Source organism: Sylvia atricapilla, chromosome 1 (assembly GCF_009819655.1).
Source record: "Sylvia atricapilla isolate bSylAtr1 chromosome 1, bSylAtr1.pri, whole genome shotgun sequence".
NCBI classification, from domain to species: domain Eukaryota; kingdom Metazoa; phylum Chordata; class Aves; order Passeriformes; family Sylviidae; genus Sylvia; species Sylvia atricapilla.
Genome location: NC_089140.1, coordinates 141,125,905 through 141,146,469, shown reverse-complemented (window position 1 = coordinate 141,146,469; position 20,565 = coordinate 141,125,905). Strand labels below are relative to the sequence as shown.

Here is a 20,565-nt window from a genome sequence, read left to right as displayed (position 1 = left end):
GTTTGTGCTCAGAAAAGAAAGAGTTGATGTTCTGCCCCCTATCAGGTCACTGATCAGCTGTGTGTGTGTATTTGGCTGGACAGCTTCCCTGAAGGATTTAAGAGCTCTTACTTAACCCGGCTAAAGGAATGTCAGACATGCTGGGGACTGGCAGGATTTCTTAGTGGAGGCATGGTACAAGTTTTTGGGAAAATAGGCTTTGATAGTCTTCCTGATCACAGACCAGCTGATTATTTGGTGGAACATGGACTGTATATACAAAAAAAAGGCATATAGGAAAAAAACTTCAACATGTGTGTGCCTATTGATCACTTGTTTTTAAACTTGTTTTCTTCCTACTGTTGTAGAAATCCTCGTTGCCAGCCAACATCTTTCAGGCCACGGTTCTTATTAGTTGAAGATCCAGGGTGTGGACAGGCTTTTCATCTGGCACCTGCAGTAATCCATGCCCTGGAGAAGTTTCCTGTGTATACACTAGACCTACCTGCTTTGTTTGTGAGCGTCACATCCCCAGAAGAAACATGTGCACAGGTATCTTTTTTTCTCATTAATTTGGTAGGACTCATAAACTGTACATAAACTTGTGAAATAAGCACAATTCGTTGTTAATGGAGAGGCCTGGTTGGAATATGCTGTTATGTTTATGTCTGTCTAGAAATCCACTTTTTTTCTAGATGTAATGATACTGTATAAGAATATTGTACATAGCCATGTTTTCCTTTTGAAACCAAGTGGTGAGGGTGTTGCTAACAGCTTAGGAAGGTGGGAGGTGCTGCTAATAAAGCGCTCTCTGTGGCAAAAAATCCTGCCGGTCTGGGTTGGATCCAGGAAGTTTTCATTGCTTCTTAAGCCTTCTCTGTGTGCTCTCAGTAGATGGCTCTGCATCAGCCTGAAGGCATAATGCACTTTCTGAATACCTTTTTTTTTTTTTTTTTTTTTTTTTTTTTTTTTTTTTTTAATTTGTAGGACACTCAAGGTTTCGGGGGAAAGAGTTTCTTTTTTTACCTCTACAGCTTGCAGCACTGCAGTACATGCAGTAAAGGAATTAAAATTCATAGAACACTTAGATTGTTACACTGGTGTGCTTTCCATCTCTAGGAAAATTAAATATAACCAGATTTAGTGCTGTTTCCCTTCATTTTTAGTTTTAAGCAGGGAATACATGTTGTTTGGCATTGTTGTATTAAAATATTTTGACCTTTAGTAGCAGCACTGGAGAGCTGTAGGAGTCAGGACAGACACATTCCATGGCTTACTTGTCACACAGGAGGAGCAGTTTTCCTTTTGGTATGTGATGGTTGCATCTGTGGTACGTAACTACCCTATGGAGTGACTGCCTGGGTATACCATGTGTGCTTCCCACCTTTTAACAGGAACTCTCTGAATATTGTTAATCTGAGAGGGCACACAGAGAAGTTTGTCACTTCCCTCTGGCAGTAGATGCATTTTGTCTTCTGTGATTGGGATGCCATCTGTAAGCAGTGGCTTGTGCTCTTCCAAAGCATATCATCTGGTCTGATGGATCCTTTGGTAGTAAGAAGTTATCATTTATCTCCTCAGGCACACAAAAAAATGGTCACCTGTTACAAAATGTGCTTGAAATTATGCATTGTAAGCAGGCTTCTCACATAGGTCTTTGGTTTGTTGAGTCTATGCTGTAGAGTCTGTGTTGGGTATGTGCCTACTCTGAACTGAAATTTGTATACTCACAGTTGTGTGGCAATTTTTTCAGACTTATACATTTTGATGAAGGGCTAGTCTTGTTTTTTCAGGCACATCACCAGACGGGCTGAGTGCTGAGGCTCTTTAGGAGTTCTCTTACACCTAGCAGTTTTGAAACTGGGCAGAGATTCAAGATGGTTTCTGTCTGTGTAACTATGTCTGTGTTTGACTCAAAGTGAAAATTTTACCTTATTGTTAAGGAGTAGTTAATTTATTGGTTTGTCTTGATGTTTTAGCTTCATGTACTCCTATTTCATAAGATAGTTTGATGTGTAGTTATTTAGTATCCTGTTCTACAGGATGTAGTTTTCTTATCTGAGCTTTCATTTTGCCAGTTGATGCGAGAAGCTCAAAGAACAGCACCAAGTATCGTTTATGTCCCACAAATCCCTTTGTGGTGGGAGACTGTTGGACCTACAGTGAGAGCTGTTTTTACAACACTACTGCTGAACATCCCAACATTTGCTCCGGTTCTGCTCCTTGCAACAACTGATGTGAAACATGGAGATCTCCCAGAAGAGGTGTTTATCAATACTTTCTTTACTCTTCCTTTTTTGCTTGTTAGTTTATAACTCCTTGAAGCATGGTAATGCTATGCCACTCTAAAGTGAATTCATACTGTTAATATTTAGGCACCTAAGCCCTCTTAAAGTCTTTTAAAAATTTGCTTAGACAAAACAATGCTGTTTTGTCTAAGCATTTGTCTAAAGTGTTTTCTGAGTAACAGGATTGACTTCAACCCAACTCTTTCACCCTTCTCACACACTGATGCTTGTTAGACAGATGTACAAATTTGCTTCAGGCAATCTTTGGTGACTGCAAGATGGTGAGGTGTGTGCTTAGTGAAGAATACACTGCTTGAGATAGGAATAAGATTGTTTTACTGAAAAGTGAAGGATATTTTTACTGAAAAAGTACAGTGGTTACACTGTTACTGATGGAATATAATTTCAAATTTAAATAATTTTGTTATTATTTCAGTTTCTTTTTACATCTGGTAGGTGAAAACTTGACAGACTGGAAAGATGAAGTCCAACTTCCATTTAAGTAACCTGGAAATCAATTTTTAGTTGTATTCCTTAAAAAAAATCAGTTAGACTACCTACTGAGCTTTCTAGACATTTGTGGTAGTACAAGTATACCCCTCCTCTCAAGCTGCACTGGGATTTCAGAAACAACATCAAAGTGTTAAAGGAAGGTGTTCAAAATATTAATATGATGCTCTAATTATTTTGCTTTGGTAGCAAAAGTTTTTGTGCTTTCCAAATAAATGCTTTCCAAAATAAGGAATGAAATTACTTGCATACCCTTTAATAGAGATGGAAAAACAGAGTACAACCTGTAAATATGCAACTTTAGACACTTCATTTAAATTAATTAAAAACAAAATTTTAAAAGCCTTAACCTTAACAAAAAGCTGGCACTTGAATGTTGAACCTTGCCTGTTCCCTCCTATAGCTGCCATGAGGATTTGAGCTAAAGACCAGAAAGGCAGGTAAATACAAAATAACCAGGCTTGGAAGTGGTGATCATCAACTCTTTCTCAGAGGTTTATCACATTTTTTTTCTTCGTGGAGCCTAAGCTCTAGACAGTAGTATTCCTCAGAGCAGGTGATTTAATTGAATTAAGTTAATTAATGCTATGAAAATTTAGCCTTTTAAAGCCAAGAAGATGACTTTATATAGCTTATAAATGATAAGTATTCAGTTTAGTTTAGAAAGGTACTCACCTTTTTGGAATACAATATAAAAAATGTATATTGTATCTGAAATATCTTTTCTCCTTCTGCTTTAGATAAAAGCTTTATTTAATAATGATAGTGAAGAAGTTTTCAAAATCCAGTGGCCTACCTGTGCTGAAAGAAAAAGGTTTTTTGAGGACTTAGTTATGAAGCAAGCTGCTGAACCTCCTCCATCAAAAAACAACTCAGGTGAGGATATTCAAAATACAAAACTTTGCTAGCAGTAAGTTAACAGCTAATACAGTGTTTCCTTTGGGGGGTAATTTCCTATCAATTATTTTTCATGTGCTTGTATCTGAGTACCATCAACTGACTAAAATTTTCCTATTAATTTAAGCTCGGCAGCCACTGGAAGTTCTGCCTGTAGCTCCGCCACCTAAGCCTCGACAACTGACAGAGGAAGAAATAAAACAACTGGAGGAGCAGGAAGAGGATACCTTGCGTGAACTGAGGATTTATTTAAGGGATGTGACTCACAGACTGGTCATTGACAGACGTTTCAGGGCATTCACAAAGCCTGTTGACCCAGAGGAGGTAAATTTGTGTTGATCTGCAATACCATTATACCTGTGTGTATTCACAATTTCTATGTGTTTGTGGGTTCCTCAGTGTTCATGTGTTCTTTCTAGGAAGGTTTATCTTTGTCTTTAGTGTGGTATATGATGTATGTCTCATACAGAATTATGAATCTCCAGGACACAGGAAGTGAATTTTTGTTTTGCTTTTACTTTTTTGACACTTTGGGTCACTCAAATGTCTGTTATTTGAGTGTTTGCTGAAGTCACTGTGTTCCTTCTAAAACCTCTTCAAAACTTTCCATTATATCCGTTAGGAGGGTCATCCAACAAGGGTCATCTAGTCCAAGATCCAATTATATCAAATGCAAACACAGTTTGCTTGTGAAAAGGCTTTGATATATAAGTGTATTATAGCACTAAAAAGGAGAGTTCTCTCTTTTTGTCTGTAATTATAAACAATATTTCTGGGTTTTTTTAAATAAAGCCTAAAGCTCTTTAATCATCTATCAATAGTTTCTTGCAAGAACAGGAGTAGAAGCAGCAATTTCAGAAGCAGCAGGTTTTCAGATTCTGTTCTCAAGGGGCTTTCCTTGGTATAAGATCAACCATGAAGGCTGTGTGGTTTTTTCCTCCTCCCACATGCTTCTCGTTTAATTCATTAAATAAGTGTAGGCTGGGGCACAGACTTCCAAGCTGAAGATTTGAGATGGCTTTGCATTTCCACAAGGTTCTGTTTCCCCAAATGTCCACTGACTTATATCCTTTCCTTGTAATTTCTAGATCTCAATAATCTAAACAAACATAAATGTCTTCATCTGAACTAGTCATTAGGCTCCTTCTATTGTCTGAATAAAGAATTTGGTACCTCTGGGTCAGCTGTCTCCTTCTAGGTGCCTAGGACAGGTGCTTCAAAGGTGCAATTCCTGCAGCCTCTTTCTCTTTGTTTTTGGCAGCAAGAATCTCAGATAACTTTATTGAGAAATGGGGGAGTTTGCTGTTATTTTTTGAAAGGAAGTGAAGAGTCCCACTCTGGGTGCCAGTTCCCTTCTCTGCCCCACACATTCTTCTGACCTCCCTGCTTCATTTTTTTCTCTTGTAGTCTGTCTCTTCAAAGGCAGCTGAAATGGCCCTTCTATTTTCAAGAAACCAGTTACTTTCTGCATCTTTGGATGTATCATATTGGGATTTTAAAGAAGTCCTTTATTTGACTTTATGAAAATAATTATTTTTGGTGGCTGCTATGTTAAATCTCTGAGCACGTATATCTCCTTTGTAGGTACCTGATTACAATGCTGTTATTAAACAACCCATGGACCTCTCCACAGTTCTGTCCAAGATTGACATGCACCAGTACTCAACTGCAAGAGACTTTCTAAAAGATATTGATCTAATCTGTAGCAATGCTTTAGAGTACAATCCAGTTAAAGATCCTGGAGGTGAGGATGTGGTTTTATCATTAATTTGCAGAAATCTTAGATGTACAAGTTGATAAATGTTATTTTGTGTACAGTAGGTGTTGGATCAGATAATTTAAAAAATCCCCAGAGAGCATTTCTGACTAGGCTGTGAGTGTTGCAGCATCAAATAAATTTATTTGGGCATGAAATTGTGGTAGACATGTTGATTGGAAACTACTGCTTTTGCTTTAATAATTAACTTATCAGTTGGCATGGTGAAAAGATTGACTGAGAGAACCTTTCAGAACCTACCTATGACAAAAGAAAAAAACTTTCTAAGTAAACAAAATAAAGGGGTTCATTGGCTGGTGGAAAGTACTCAACTGTGACTGTAAAATTTCAGATCGTCTCCTTAGGCACAGAGCCTGTGTTCTGAGAGACACTGCCTATTCCATAGTGAGGGAGGAAATGGATGAAGATTTTGAACAACGCTGCCAAGAAATCAAAGAGTCTCGTAAGCAAAGAGGTATGTTTTTTGACACTGAGGATTTCAAGACTTGTCTCAGTCTTTCTAACTAGCCATGCAAGATGCCATTCTTTGCTCTCTTCTTCATTGCAAGGTTCAGACTGTGCTTCCTCTTCCTTCTGTGTAATGCCAAATGAGGACTCTGCTCCTGGATGTAAGAAAACAGACCCAAAGTGTAATGAAAAACTGCAGATGCCAGCAGGACCTGTGGATGCCAGTACCCCCTGGTCTCAAGGCAAGTTGTGTTTTACTCAGATTTTCCTGGAGAAGGTGCTGAAGCCTCTGTTCCTGTGACCTAACAGGTTCCTGTGATGCCTGGTTCTTCATGCCAGAGGCATTAAATTTTTTAATGTGCTGCAAAACATGGGATAAATCCAGAGGTGTGTGTTTATTCAGTATGATTGTAAAGTCCAAGTTCAATGGCTGGTTGATACTGTAAGACAGTGTCCTTCCTTGGTGGCCCAGCTGATATTTATTGGCTCCTACATTGCTAAAGTCAGAAAACTAGTAGATGGCAGTTTCTGAATGCTTACCTAGTTGTAGTTATATGCAAGAGTGTTTTCCCCTTCCCTGCCCTCAGACATTAAACTCTGTTCCTGTGGTTTCCAATTGAAGGGGAAAGGGTTTAAAAAAGGGGAGCAAAAATCATTGACGTGTCCAAGAAAGATTATTGTTTCTTGAGTTTTACCTGAAGGAGGCTTTTCCTTCATGAAAAGGATATGGAAAAGGGCCTTGGACCTCTTTCAGTTAAAACACGTGATGTGACATTTCCTGCTCTTGCTGGCATATCTGGGAATTTTTCCACTAACTTGACCCACAGGCCTTGTGTGGTACCCCTTGAGTACAAAGAATGGTGGGGTCTTCTGGAAGGTAAAATGACAAGTTTGTATTGAACAAGGTTAACTGAATCAGAAAGCTTATGAAGTGTAAATATCTATGGAGGATTTTTTTCTCCAGCAAATACTCCAATTAATGTGCCTCTTCAGCTCTTCCCAATGTGTCTAACTTTTGTAAAGTTTACAGATTCTGAGGGCTCATCTCCAAATGTGTGTCTGTTGTTCACATATATTAAATCACTTACTAAGTCACCTAATTATCTTTGCAGTAAGCCTTCCTGTCTACAGTAAGACTTTTGTGTTCATAACATCTTGAAGCTGGTGGTTTTGTGAATTAAATCCTGTAGCTGGATTTTTTAAAATTTAGTAGGTAATTCACGGGAGCTGGAGCTGCAACACTGACTCCCCCCCTATGAAAATGCAACTTTGTCTCTAGACATGTGTCTGGGGAGATGGGCAGTGATACTTCAGCTCATTTTGTCATTTTCCTTGTCAGGCAAGTAAGATGAGCATGCTTCTTGTTTTGATGTTTTGGATTACTTTTGCTTGTATATTTTTGTAGGTAAGTCAAAAAGAAAACGCAGGAGGAAAAGAATGTCTTCAAGTATTGCAGTGAAGAGGAGGAATATTCAGTTCAATAAAGAGAATAAAATTCCTGAAGACCAAAATGAAGTAGAGAGTAATGAAGAGTCTGACACAGATTGCACTGAATTTATATCCACTCAAGATACTCCTATTGAAGAACATGAAAATGTACTTCAAGAACGACAGAAAAATGGGACAGAAAATGAAAGAGAGAGAGTTCCCCTTGTGGGTAAATCTGGAAAAAAGAGAGAACACTTGGACCAAAGAGAGCAGAGTGAGATGCCAGATTGTCAAAAAGCTGGTACTTCTGAAGATGGAGGTTCAAATGGTAAGTGAAGGATCAAACAGGTCATTTACACCCTTCTTCCTGAGGAGGGTTACACTTCCTACCAGGTTTTAGCCTTCTTGATTTCTGTTCTCGGTTGTCTCTCAAATCATTGCACAGTGTTTCTTGCATAATGCTGCTGCCCCTCAAGTTATGCCAACCAAACTCATGTATTTCTGGAGCTGTTGTTTCTGATTCTGCAGTTTGTTTTTCAAATGGTACCTAACTGAAAAACAATCACGGCCTTTCTTTTATTGCATGAGGATCTCTCCAGCAGTAAGAAGAGTCAGTTAAAAAGCTGTACTTCAAGCAGTGTGCACCCAGGGTCATGTGTGGAATATAGAAGAGCTATGTCCTAGTGTTTGCAGTGTAAGATGTGTTTTCTAACCTAAATTACTTTGGAGTATTACAGTGCAGTGCTGTAATGGCAACAGGATTTTTTTCGCTGGTTGTCCCTTGTCTTTTTGTCTCGTTGGTTTTTTTGTGTCCAAGTTTCTAGTTTTCATGGGACAGAGATTTTTGCCAGAAAGGAGGTAAAAGTGTCAAGAACTTATCTGTGAAAAATGGTAACAGTTGTCTCTGTTGTTGCAGAGGGGTTCTCTTCTCCAAGTACAGGGCCCTTCACTCATACTGTGTTCCAGAGAAAGAAATCGTGACTAAGAAATTCATGTTGTTCCAGATTTGTGGGTACACCGTACGACACGTGCAAGAGCTTCTCAGGTGGAAGAGAAACAGCCAGGATGTGTTGGGAAAGCAGTGAAAATTGGCACACAGAGAGTGTTTGTGGATTACTGTGAGCTCAAAGTAAGTTTAAAGTTTAATTTTGCTAATACCAAAGTAGGACATTTTCTGGCTACATACAGAGTTGTAAATTAAGTCAGTTGTTAACCAATGCAAATTCAGATAAAGTATGGGAGGGATATATAGCTGGTGAAATAATTCAACCTATAATAGACTGACTGTTGTTTCCACATCTGGTGTAGACTGCTGTTCTTGCTTTTTGTGAACTAAGTTTTAGGAGACTGGATTATCTTCTATTTTTAATGTAAAAGGGCTTGTTAGATTTTAAAATAGCCCACTGACAAACTGGTAGTGCTGTTGGTTATTAGTGTCTTGGCAGTTTTTATGATGGACAGGGAGGTTGTTTTGGTTTGCTGTTTGCATGTTTTCATTTATTAGGAACTGGAGGAGTACCTTGATTTTTAGCAGAGATGACTTTTAACTTGAAGTTAGCAGGTTGACTTAAAGGTCATCCTGGATAAAATTCTAATACCTGCTCTTTTGCATTCATATAGTACAGTATTACAAGGTTTTTCCAGTCCCCTGTAGGAGAGAAGTTGTTATGCTAGGATACAGTTGGAGAAAGGGTCAAAAATGTTCCTACCTGCAGGGGGTCAAAGAAGTTCTTTAGCATGAATTGGAGAGGGTAGATGGACCTGGCCTTCTTCAGGAAGTGTTGCAGTGAGGAGAATTCAGGAAATTGCCGGGTTGAGGTCCTAGAGGTGGGTCAACCTGAGGGGGCTGCTGTTTACCTGCCATGATAAGAAGTGAGACGAGAGAAATTAACTTTTTAAGACAGGCTTCCTAAGCAAGAAAATTTCATGGAGTTGTGTTCATAGAATGATGAATATCCTGAGTTGGTAGGGACCTAGAAGGATAGAGTCCTACTCCTGGCCCTGCACAGGGCACCCCCAACAGTCCTGCCATGTGCTGGAGAGCATTGTCTAGATGTTTCTTCAGCTCTGTCAAGCATGGTGCTGCAGCCACTTTTCCTGGGAGCCTGTTCTACTGCATGACCGACCACCCTCTGGATGAAGTAGTTCCTTATATCCAACCTAAATTCCTCCTGACACAGCTTCATGCTATTCCTTTAGGTCCTGTCAGTGATCACCAAAGAGCAGAGATGGATCAATGCCTGCACCTCCACTTCCCCTTGTGAAGAAGCTGTTGTTCATGTCTGCTGTGTAGGGACTCCACATGGGTTTCTCTAGAGTCAGGGTGGCAACAGCATGTGCCCTAGAGTACTGCCCACTGCAGAGATGGTACTGTAGAGTCGCTACAGAGGTTTCACCTGTGAGGACAGAGCTACAGTCATGAAATGCATCTTTTAGAAAACTTGCTTCCTTAAAATGGGTACCCCTGGAGCTTGCTGCTTATGTTAGAGAGCCTCTTTGGAATTCACTTGCGGACAATAAGTTGGGTGAACCTCCAAACTGTAGCTGCTTGGTTTTGTTTTGGCTGATTTTTTTTCTTCTGGGGTTTTGGGTTTTTTTGTTTATTTGCTTGATAATAGGCCTAGAACTCAATGAATGCATACAAAAGCGTGCAGTCACTTACGTGGCACCAGTTAAAAAGTTTTACATGGGAAGTTTGCCATACGCCTGTTCCATGTCCTACCTTTTCTGTTTGCAACTTATCTTGTGCTATTCTGAACTCTGGTTTCCATTTTTTTCTTCAGCAAGTGTTGCATTCTATTGCCGTGGTAACCGAGAACGTCAGTATATTTCGCATGGAAAAACTATATGCTGTCCTTAGCCAGTGCATTTACCAACATCGGGAAAATAGTAACAAGAACGAATTAGTGAAGGTAATTTTTTTTTTGTTGTGTAGCACTTTCTACAGGTTTATTACAGGTGTGTGTGTGTTATGTTTATGTACATGTGCCCTGTGAACATCATGTTAATTTAGTATTACTCATTGCTGCTTAGTTGTCTGTGTTACAAGATGTGATTATTACAGTCTGGAAGACATTTCTCCATATTGTAAAACTGTTGTTACATTTGGCTTAGCTGTTGGCAGTTTCAGCAGGAAAAGGCTTGAAGTCGATGGGTCCCCCCCCCCAGAGCCCTCTCAAAGGAGTTAATCTCAGTCTGTCACCACTCCTGCTCCAGAACCTTTTCAGTGCTGGGGGGGCTGTGAAAGGAGGGTGCTTTTCTCAGTCTGTCACTTCCTCATTCTTCTCTTGCGGGCAGTCACACATGGTAACACTTGTATAGTAGTCATTCCGTTCCTGAAAAGAAACTTAAGTATGAGGCATAACAAGAATAAGAGACTTCAGTTGCACCAGACTCCTTTTCACCTAGAACCGCTCAAGCGTCTTTTCATTTCATATATGGGGAGTTTCCTGCCTATGAAGGTTTAATGGAAATGAGTCAAATTCTGTAGCCTCTTCCTTTAAGAGAGGATTTCCAAGTTGTCAGAACTTGGCAGCAATATTCCACAGGAACCCATGGTCCCAGTCTGACATTCCCAGTGTTAAGTTGATTTAGATAGGCTGGATATTCAGTCTTCAGCTGCAAAGTCCTTGAATCCATTTGTCTTCCAGGTGGTCATGCATAAGAATAGGTAAAAGTAAGTCTTCCTCAAAAAAGTGAGAAAGCCTCTTTTCTTGGGTCCTGGTCATCTTGATCTTTCCACATCTGATAAAGAGTTAGATTAGATGCTCTTGCTGTGATTGTACAACAGTGAGAATTATTTGGATTCAGGGATGCCATTCCTGAAAAATGCACCCTTCTCTTATCTATCACAATGACATGATTTAGCATGTTTGTTATCTTGGGGCTTGTGAGCTTTTGTGACAGAACTTGTTTTATTTGTTTTCTGCTTCTTTGAGCTTTAACCAAAGAATACTTCCTATTCAGAGGAATTACACAAGTCAGTCCAGGAGTAAGTTCTACTGTATAAAGACAGAGACTTTAACAAGTATTTATTCAGAGTTCAGAAAAGAGCAGTTCAGCTTTTAGCTGTGGCTCTTTGGGAACTGTCTCCTCTGTAATTGTTGAAAGCACCATTGATCCATAGTCCTGATACAGATCCCTGCAGTCTTTCTAGCCTACTTATTTTGGGTGCATAAGGATGTGTTGGAGCCAGTGAGTATAGAACAGTGATGGTGGTAGCACATGTATTGGCTAAATCATTACTAACAATTGCATGCACAGATTCTCACTTCTTTTGAAGAAGTAGCAAACAGAGTTCTTAAGTTTGAATTCACACTGACTCCTAATTTGTCTTTTTTTCTTCTTAGGCAATGAAGAAAGAAATTACAGCCTTCAGTTATCCATGATACTTGGTTTCAGCATACTTGACACGCTCTGTAATGTTTTCTTTTTATTGCATGCTGTTTTTTCTTTGCATTGTTCAATAAATATTAGGTCTACATATATATTTATACAAATATATCTTATATATCTTAAAAAGTATTAAGAAAGCTCAAATAAAGTAATTAAATGACTTCTATTTGATATTTCCCTTCCAGATATGTATATTTTAATGTGACATACTGCCGTGATTGCCTTTGGAACTCAGCAGATCTGAATAGATAATTTCAGTACCTCTCTTTTAAAGAAAACTTAACTTGAAACAAAGCAAGATTTACTACTGTAACTTTCTAAGGTAAAGCTTAACCATTCTTGTTATAATGACAGTCTTAATACTGGAGAAAAGCATTTTAATACGAATTGTTTGGTCATCAGATGCCTTGTAGTTGAATTCAGTTGTAAATAGTTTTCTAGTTACCTGGGAAGAATTCTACCTGTTTATTACCTAAAAGTGAATATATTGTTGGTGATAAATATATTCAAGTAAAAGTAAAGCAGTACCCTGTTTTGAGAAATTATTTCTGTTCAAACCCACAGAGAAAATTTATCTGTTAATTTGATAGTTATTTAAATTAAAAAAAGAATAAGACAAAGTTTAACTATATGAGAATAAAATTTTATATAAATCATGATTAAATATGTGGCACGACCCTTTGCTCTTCTATTGTCACCTCACATACACAAGATGTGGCGATGCTGAATGCCAGACTCTGCAATCCCTCTCTGTGTGTGTTTGGTTTCTTACCTCTGTCAGTAGTGTTCTCTTCTTGTGTCCTTCTGTTGTGTTTGTTCCCCCTCTTCCCCCTCTCCTTTTTTTTCCCCCTCTCTATTGTTTGGTGGGTATTAATAAAAAAATTCATCTCTTTTTAGTGGTGCATTGTCTGCTCTTTTAATCACAATTTTGATCATTGATAAGCTTGCATTTAAGACACCAGCACAAATCCTATGATTTTAAAATAAAAACTGCATGTGCTCAGCTTCTTTTTTCTCTACTCAGTGTATGGATTGTACAGCAAAGACAAACGCGGGAGAAAGAAAAAAAAATTGCAAATTTCCATTTTAATGTAATGTATGACATTAGTTCATTTATAACATTTCCAATCTCCTTAACTTCGATCTCCTCCTTGGCTGCCATGGCCAATTCCAATGTGACTTGGGGCAGACACTTTGTTGAGTGCATCCCCTAAGAGCGCTGTGTGGAAGACTGACAGTGTGGAATTGAGGAACCAGAAACACTCCTGGGATCAAAACTTCTGTTTTGAGCAAATGTCTTCTGTCACTAGGCTCGACAGGATCCTGTACCAAGACAGATTTTTAATAATGTTCCAAACTCTGTAAATCTTCAGCTTCTGTGACCACCTGTGAACAGTTAAGGGTTCCCCACAAGCCCCATCTTTTTCCTTTCTCAGGGAAACCGTCATATTTTACTGCCTGACCCAAAATAGTACTCAGTAATGAGAAAAACATTATAGGGAAACAGTGTTTTTGAGAACTGGGCAGTGAGAGGTAAACCCAAATACTGATTAAAATATTTTGTATGTAGTAAAGGGAGAGAACTTTCTCCAAGTTCTCTTACTAACAAAAAACCCCCAACAACCCAAGGTGTGGGAATTGTCTTTTCCGTTAGAGCCGCTACTTCTGCGTTCACTCGCCCTGCTTTGGGTCTCGGGCCCCTGCGGCCGTCTCTTCCCTCGGCGGCAGCTCCGGGCGGCAGTGGCAGAAAAACTCTTCCCGGGCTGGGGACGACACCGTCCCTACAGCTCGTCCCGGGCGCGGCAGGAGGGCCGAGAGCGGAGCCGAAGTTTGCCAGCGGAGCAGCGGCTGCGAGGGCGCGGCTGCCGCCCGGGAGCTCCGACCGTGCCGGCCGCGCTCCTCCCCGGGCGGCCCAGGAGCCGCCGGTGCCCCCGGGCTGCGGCGCTGCGGTGCCGGGGCAGCCCCCGCGCCCGGTGTCCGCCGCCTGACGGGCGGGGCGGCGGGAGCGGCTCCGCCCCCGCTCGCTGCCAGGGCGGCTGAGGCAGCGGCCGCGCTGTCCGCGCTCGCCGCGCTCCCGCCCCGGGGCAGCGCCGCGCCGGGAGGATGCGAGTGGGCGCCGCGGGGCGAGGCGAGGGCGCGGGCGGCCGCGGCGTTGGGAGCTCCCGGCCCATCCGCCGCCCCCCCGCCCCGAAAGAAGTGCAGTAGTTTGTGAAGCGCAAGATGGCGGCGCGGCCGTGAGCGCAGGCGGCGGGCGGGCGGCGGCGCGGGCTGAGGGGGCGAGGCGGAGCGGCGCCGGCAGGTAGGGACTCGCTGGGGGCGGCTCTCGGCGCCGGGAGGCGGGAGGGCGACCCCGCTGCCCGGGGAGGCGCGCCCTGCGCCCGCCCCCGCTTCCCCCGGGAGCGGGCCGAGCGCTCCTCCGGTAGGGACGGGACAGCGCTGCCGCCCCGGGGCGGGGGCGGCTCCCGGGCAGCGGGGGCGGGCGGGCCGGGCCCGGCGGGGACGGCGCCCGCGGGGCGGGCGCGGTGGGGCGGCCGCGCCCCGCCCGCCTCCCCATTGTCTGGCGGCGGCGCTGCCCCCGCGGCCGGGGGTCATCGCCCGTCGGGGGCGGCGGGCTCCGGGCGGGCTGGGGAAGGCTGAGCGGGCGCAGAGCCGTGGCATCCCTTGGAAGTGGACTGTGCGTGCCCCTCGACCCGGCCCGCAGTGGGGTCAGACCCCTCCGAGGACGAGCTCCTCTCCCTTTTCTTCCTTCCTCCGCCCCGTGCCGGGAGCCTGCACGGGGCTTTCCTCGCCTCAGGGCGGAGGAAAATCCGTCTGACTCTCAGTCAGAAAGGAGAATCAAGAAGTTCAATCCCGATGCGCCCAGAGAAGCCGGCGAGTTCCTGCCCGCTGTCACCGCTGGCGTTCAGGCGGACGGACTGACAGACTGACAGACTGACGGCAGGCAGCGAGCCATGAAGTTCTGGCTCCAGAGTTATCTTGCATCCCGTGGCGTTGCGGTGCGGGGGCGAGCGCGAAGGAACAGTACAGTGTATGTGCAGGCAAAGTTGGGGAAGATATCTGGTTTGCTCCTCTGGGGGTGCCTGGTTTTGGGGCCCGTTCTGATGCTCAGTTCTCCCCTATATCAGGATGTGCAGCCCTGAAAACCAGCACCAACTTCAATAAACCATGTAATGGAGGCTGTTCTGGATCTCTGAAAGGGCTCAGAGTATCTGCAATAGAGAATGTTATCTGGTAGGTACTTGCACTTTATTTCTGAGCTGCTCGGTAGGTTAAATAGTTAATGAAAAGATGGGGAAGTTGACTGTGTACAAAATGTCACGTAAAATAGTGAAGGCTGAGATGTCTTGGTCTGCAAGCTGGCATAGGTGCCACTTACTTTTAAAATAAGGCGTCTACAGAGAGTATATTGAGCATTTCAAAGGGCATATAAACATTGTGTAAATGAAAAGTAGATTTTGTTATGAAACTTGGTACATGAAAACAAATATTCCCTCAAACGTAGGAATGAGAAGGGAAATTTAAAAGCTGTCCTGTTGGTTTTCATCAGCGGTCTGGTTTTTTGTTTTTATTCAGAAGGATTTCATGCCAAAAGAAAGCAAGCTTGGGAGTACTTACAGAAACCCTGTTTAAAGCAACCTGTGTGATGTAGACTAGAGGACTGCCCTGAATTAAGACCTCTTGGAGCAAAAATGCATAACTTAGAAACCCTTTTGTTACTTTCTTTAAACATTGCCAGCAAGGCAGTCAATTCCACTGCTGGTGTTAAATGAATTCCCCTGAGCGGATTAGAAGTAGATGCCATTTTGTATAACTGAAATTACTTGCTTTTAAATTTAGGCTAGTGGTTCTTGTATCTTGGCTAGACTGAAAAGCCCTCTGCTATCATATTTGGATAATGTGTATGTTTACTATGATTGTCCCCAAACTTGTCCTGGGAAAACATAGTACTTTGAGGTAGAGCTTTCCTTTGTGAGGCTTGCTTTTCTACTTTCCTAATGTTTCTTATGGCTCTGTTCTGGATTATTTCCTCTCTTGTAACACCTCTCTTGATGTGAGTGCTTTAGCGGGATCCAATGTCCTGATATCTAGCTTTAAGTGCTGCTGTTTATAACTGTTGTTTATTACAGGAATAGACAATATTTATCACAAAGTTTCTCACAATACTTACCGTTGGAGACTCAGAGCTATGTGTTGAACAGTTCTCCCTTTTAGATTCTCCACACTGAAGAATTTCTATCAAATAATGGACTTTGTAATATTGCTAGGATTCCTTTTGTTCCTCGTGTACCCAGAAGGCTGTTTCTTGTGTCTTTTGCTTCACTGGGCCGTCTGTAGCACTTCAGTTAAGCTTATTGCTATCTCTGCGATTTTCCTCTGGGTTTCCCACCATTTGTTTATATGTAGTCTTAAGCAAAGATTAAAATTTTGGGTTAACTTTCTCATGTAGTTGTGATTGGTGACCTGTTTGTTTATATGTAACTTTAGAAGAGTCTTATTTATAAAACAGTCATTCATCTTTGAAGTCAGATTCTTTCCTTAAGTCTGAGTTCAGGATTTTTTGCAGCTTTACGAAGCTGGGACTTTTAAAGAACCAAGTACACGTAAACTGTGATTTTTTTCTGTTTGTGAATAATAAACACAACTGAGGCACAATCACTTGCAATGGCTAATCTTTATTTTGGTGATCAGTTTCTCTTTACCGATTAAGCTGAGGTCTAGTAAGGATTTCACAGTATCAAATTCAGTATTTTTATGTTTTCTAATTTTTATAAATTCTGAGCTTGCTGTAGAATTTTCAGAATGATCAATTTGTTAAAAATCCAGTGTGATAACAGTTTTGGGGTCATGGTGTGAGGGAGTGTTCTGAACATTTTTAGCTGAGTGCATGGACATGTTGTTCTCTTCTGTGTATAAATGGTCAATATTCCCTCTCCTTGTGCTTTAGATGCAGGGTCATTGATCCATAAATGTCCAAGATGGTTTGCTTCTGAGTTGTCAGGGACTTGTAAACAAGTGATGCAATTTTCAGTTTAGTCCCATTTTCTCTTTTGTTTGCTTCCTATTTCCTAAATAAGCAGCAGTAGTGACTGTAGCGTTCTACTTATGTAGCTCCCCATTACCTGTCAGTAGTGTTACCTTTGCTGAATATATACCTCTAAGAAAACAATTTTCTTTTATTATTTAAAGTTTCTAATATTGTCAAATTAGGCATTAAAGGGCTGTGGCTACTTATGTTTTCAGCATTATTAGTTCTATTAATTCAAATTTACTGTCTTTTATTCTGATCCATCTTTTTTTTTTTTTTTTTCCCATGGCTAGTTGAGGACTTTCCCAAATAGTCAAACCATTTTGGTGCATAAACAGTTCTTACTTTTTCTGTGGAGGTGAAAGCCACCAAAATGATACATTTCCTTATCCTGTACCAACCAGATGGCATTTCATAATTCTATGCCTTGCACCAATTTCACTGATGGTTCATTTCCAGTTCTTTGGTCTTTCTGTCAAGGAACTGGATGGAACTTCAGGGAGTCCACTCAGTTCTTTTTCATATCCTTCAGAGTTCATTGAACTGTAATGTATTTCTTAGAACAGTGCCTGTACTATCAGTGAATTCTTTCAAACAAGCTTCAGAGATCAGCCCAGATTGAGCAAAAGTCAGCTATTGTCACTTGTTAGAAGGTGTGTACCACTCTTTCATCCTTAAGAGCTTTGAGATCATCATAAATGTTACAGTTCAGTATAATTCACTGTAAAAGAGTATAACCTAAAGGAGTAGAATGTAGCCTACATTTATTATACCATTAAAATTACAAGACACATTGTCATGCTAAAGCATAGAAGACAGGAAAATTGCTGACAACTAAAGGAGGAACAGATGTAGTGTGATGGGAGAACCTTCAGGAAAAAGATTAAAGAACTTTCAATATGCTACTGTTGCACTTCTTAAAAGATCTAAGAGGTAGCAAAGAACTTAATGTTGCAAACACTCTTTAGCATACCCTCTGCTTGTGCCTGATAGGTCTAAAGGAACTTTATATGTTTTACTTCAAAAGAACAGGTTCCTCATCATATTTGGAGCCATTTAAGAAAGCGACTTTGGTGTTCCAGGTTCACTCTAAGCAACTTGGCCTTCTCTGGTGGTGTTTTGCAGTATGCTGCTCACCTTCCTTATCTAATGGTCTCATGAGGATTTGGAGGAACTTCACATGCTTTGAGGGGACCCACAATTTGAAACCATTGCTCAAGCAAGACTTGAAGGCTGACAGTTTTGTTTAAAGAGTGGGCAGAGAGAACTGTGTAATGAGGCGCGTGTAACGCCAGCCCTCGCTGCTTGGCAAAGCCGGCGTCGTCTGTGAGTGCCAAATTCACCTCACCAGACAGAAGGACAGAAATGAGCTTTTGAACTTTCTAATGGTGAGGGTAAAAGCTCCACATGTTCAGCACTCTGAATCTTCAAAGCATCTTCAAACCACATTTATTAGATGGAAAATAGCTGTTAGCTCTCAATGAATTTTGTGAATTGGGTAATCATAGAGATTTTAGGGCTTGAATCATTGGTTATAGGTTAGGACTGATTATTTTAACATTGTCTTAGCTTAGAAAGGTGCTAAGAACTTCATAGATGGAAGTGTATGTTTGTATAGTCCAAGGCAATCTTGGTAGAGGTCTCTAAGCTTGCCTCTCTTAAAGCTATGAAGTATATTAATGTACACAAAATATGGTACTAATGTGATTACTTTGCTCTGTGTGTTATAATGGAAAGGCTTGGTTTGTATGTCAAAATGCTGATGATTTTAGAACTCTCCTACTGGCCCTGTGCAGGGTTGTAATGCTCTCTCTTGGTATTTAGGTTAGTTGAGATCTGGGAATGTTGTCTGTCCAAAAAAGAGTAAAGGGGAGACAGTGGGGAAGGAGTCAGGAAAGAACAGCTATTAACTCCCTGACTGTAGAAGACTGGAAGTAAAATGTTAGTTACAGCTGTGCACTTCCTTAAGAACTCCAGATTTCTAGTCAATCTTTAAAATACCTTCAAAGCAGAAAGATACTGCCTTTTTATACATGGATCAGATGCCTTCAGCAAATCAGTGGGAGTTGAGAGTGCTCTGCAAATCCAAGTTGTATCAGGAGGAGTTGGGCACTTGGCAGCAGTTGCCAAGTGAGTTAGATGGAGCAGCATGAAAGCTCAGGAGTTGCTGTTTCTCAGCAGGATTTTCAGCAAGGTAAAATGTGTTTGTAGATACAGTGGAATTTTTTGAGTGTTCAGCAGTGCAACAATGTTCAGCCTTGTTTGCTATGCTGAATACTTACTGGCTCCCTGTCCTCCAAACTTCTCAGGGGGATCTGGTCTGACAAAACGTCACCACACGTGACTTTGCATTTATTGTTCGTGGATCAGTTTGAGAATTGATGCCCATATGAGATCCCTGCTGGCATTTTAGGTATCTGCTTAAATATGATGCAAGCACACACAGCTTCACTACTTGTAGCTTATGAGTTTTTTTCAAATTTGACTTCTTAATCCATTTTACTTATATTTGTTGGAGGAATTTGTTGGTGAATAGAGAACTATTTTTTTTAATTGCATTAAAAGCAGTAATTTAGCGTGGAAAAAGATAACTTTTGGTGAGTTTCTTTGTGAGGTGCCTACAACTTTGGGTGTTTTATCAGTCCAAACCCATTCGTTTTAACTCTTAATTCTTGACAAGTAGCTCCTTTTTATTTTTTTTTTATTTTTTTTTTATTTTTTTTTTCCCCTTCCTTTTTTAAACTCTATTTCCTGGGTTCCTCCAGGGGAAATATAAAGCCTTGCTAATATCAGCTGTTTGTTTCTTTAGAGGGGAAGGAGGGGAGAGATGGGAGAAAAGAGTAGTCTTGAAGAAAAGTAAGTTTACTCTTTCTACACATAGTAAAGAAATAATCGCAAGCCCACTTCCTTAGAAACATATAATCATTGTACATAAAGTCCAGAGAGGGAGAAGTTTTACATCACTGTGTACACTGAAATTCAGATTCCTTTGTTTAGAAAGCTTTCCAGTATATTAATATTTGCATGGATGATGTCAGTGTGAGTACCATACTCTGATGTCACACACACTGACAAAGAGTGCAGAATACTTTGCAGTTTAAGCCATGTGCATATGGGCACAAGATAGTCCTAAGTTCAGAATTTGCAGCTATATGCTGCTGTATATGAGTGAATATACTATTTCCAGATGTAATGCTCAGTTACCGACAGTAATTACTATCTGTGAATTACTGAACAGGAGCCCTCTTCTTCACCAGGCAGTGTTTAAGTCCTGTTGCTGCCAAGAGCTGAGAGAGAGAGAGAGAGAGAGGCTGAGGGTGAGAGCTCACTGGAGGGTTAGGACTGAAGATTGCTTTGCACCACAGCAGCTTCTTCAGCACTACTTTGGAAAGATTCAGTCATTTCCACCTAAAGCAATGAAATAAAAAGCTCAGTCAGCCATTTCATCTTGAGATACCCCGCCCTCTGAAACAAATATTAAAAAGAAAATGTAGGTTTTGGCCCATGCATATCCCATTGATTTCCACTGATTAAGCTAAGACTTGTAATTGGGGTCTAGAGAGGCAGTGATTTGCAAAATATAAGTACCTTTTTAAAATTTCTGTAGAGAGAGTTACAAGATTTATGTAATCCCTTTGATATTATATTTAACCCAATAACAGCTTGAAAAGGAGTCTGTTTAGCTTATCTTCAGCCTAGATTCAGTTTTAATATCTAATGTTTAAATGGAGGGGGGGTTGATCTTTATTCTTAATGATTCGTGCAGCCTCAAAGCACAGTGGTTTCTAGTTGTGTGCTGCCTTTCCCACTGGGGGATG

General features: G+C 41.2%; 2 protein-coding genes across 5 annotated transcripts in view; both read left to right on the top strand.

Annotated features, from left to right (window-relative positions):
- The window catches only part of ATAD2 (ATPase family AAA domain containing 2), a 29,887-nt gene extending 17,502 nt beyond the window's left edge, over window positions 1-12,385 (top strand). Inside the window, exons 18-28 of the mRNA XM_066335745.1 lie at window positions 348-531; window positions 2,058-2,243; window positions 3,518-3,653; window positions 3,802-3,998; window positions 5,259-5,418; window positions 5,783-5,905; window positions 6,000-6,140; window positions 7,304-7,654; window positions 8,331-8,455; window positions 10,110-10,238; window positions 11,676-12,385. Of these exons, the coding sequence (XP_066191842.1) occupies window positions 348-531; window positions 2,058-2,243; window positions 3,518-3,653; window positions 3,802-3,998; window positions 5,259-5,418; window positions 5,783-5,905; window positions 6,000-6,140; window positions 7,304-7,654; window positions 8,331-8,455; window positions 10,110-10,238; window positions 11,676-11,714 (1,771 nt within the window). The 3' untranslated portion in view covers window positions 11,715-12,385. The remainder of the gene's footprint in view (window positions 1-347; window positions 532-2,057; window positions 2,244-3,517; window positions 3,654-3,801; window positions 3,999-5,258; window positions 5,419-5,782; window positions 5,906-5,999; window positions 6,141-7,303; window positions 7,655-8,330; window positions 8,456-10,109; window positions 10,239-11,675) is intronic.
- Window positions 12,386-14,859: 2,474 nt separating this feature from the next.
- The window catches only part of ZHX1 (zinc fingers and homeoboxes 1), an 89,774-nt gene continuing 84,068 nt past the window's right edge, over window positions 14,860-20,565 (top strand). For all 4 annotated transcript variants that reach the window (XR_010745351.1, XR_010745350.1, XR_010745349.1 and 1 more), the window contains exon 1: window positions 14,860-14,952. Coding sequence is in view for 1 of the 4 variants with exons in the window: in XM_066335592.1 (XP_066191689.1) it covers window positions 14,943-14,952 (10 nt within the window). In the remaining 3 variants the exon portion in view is untranslated. The remainder of the gene's footprint in view (window positions 14,953-20,565) is intronic.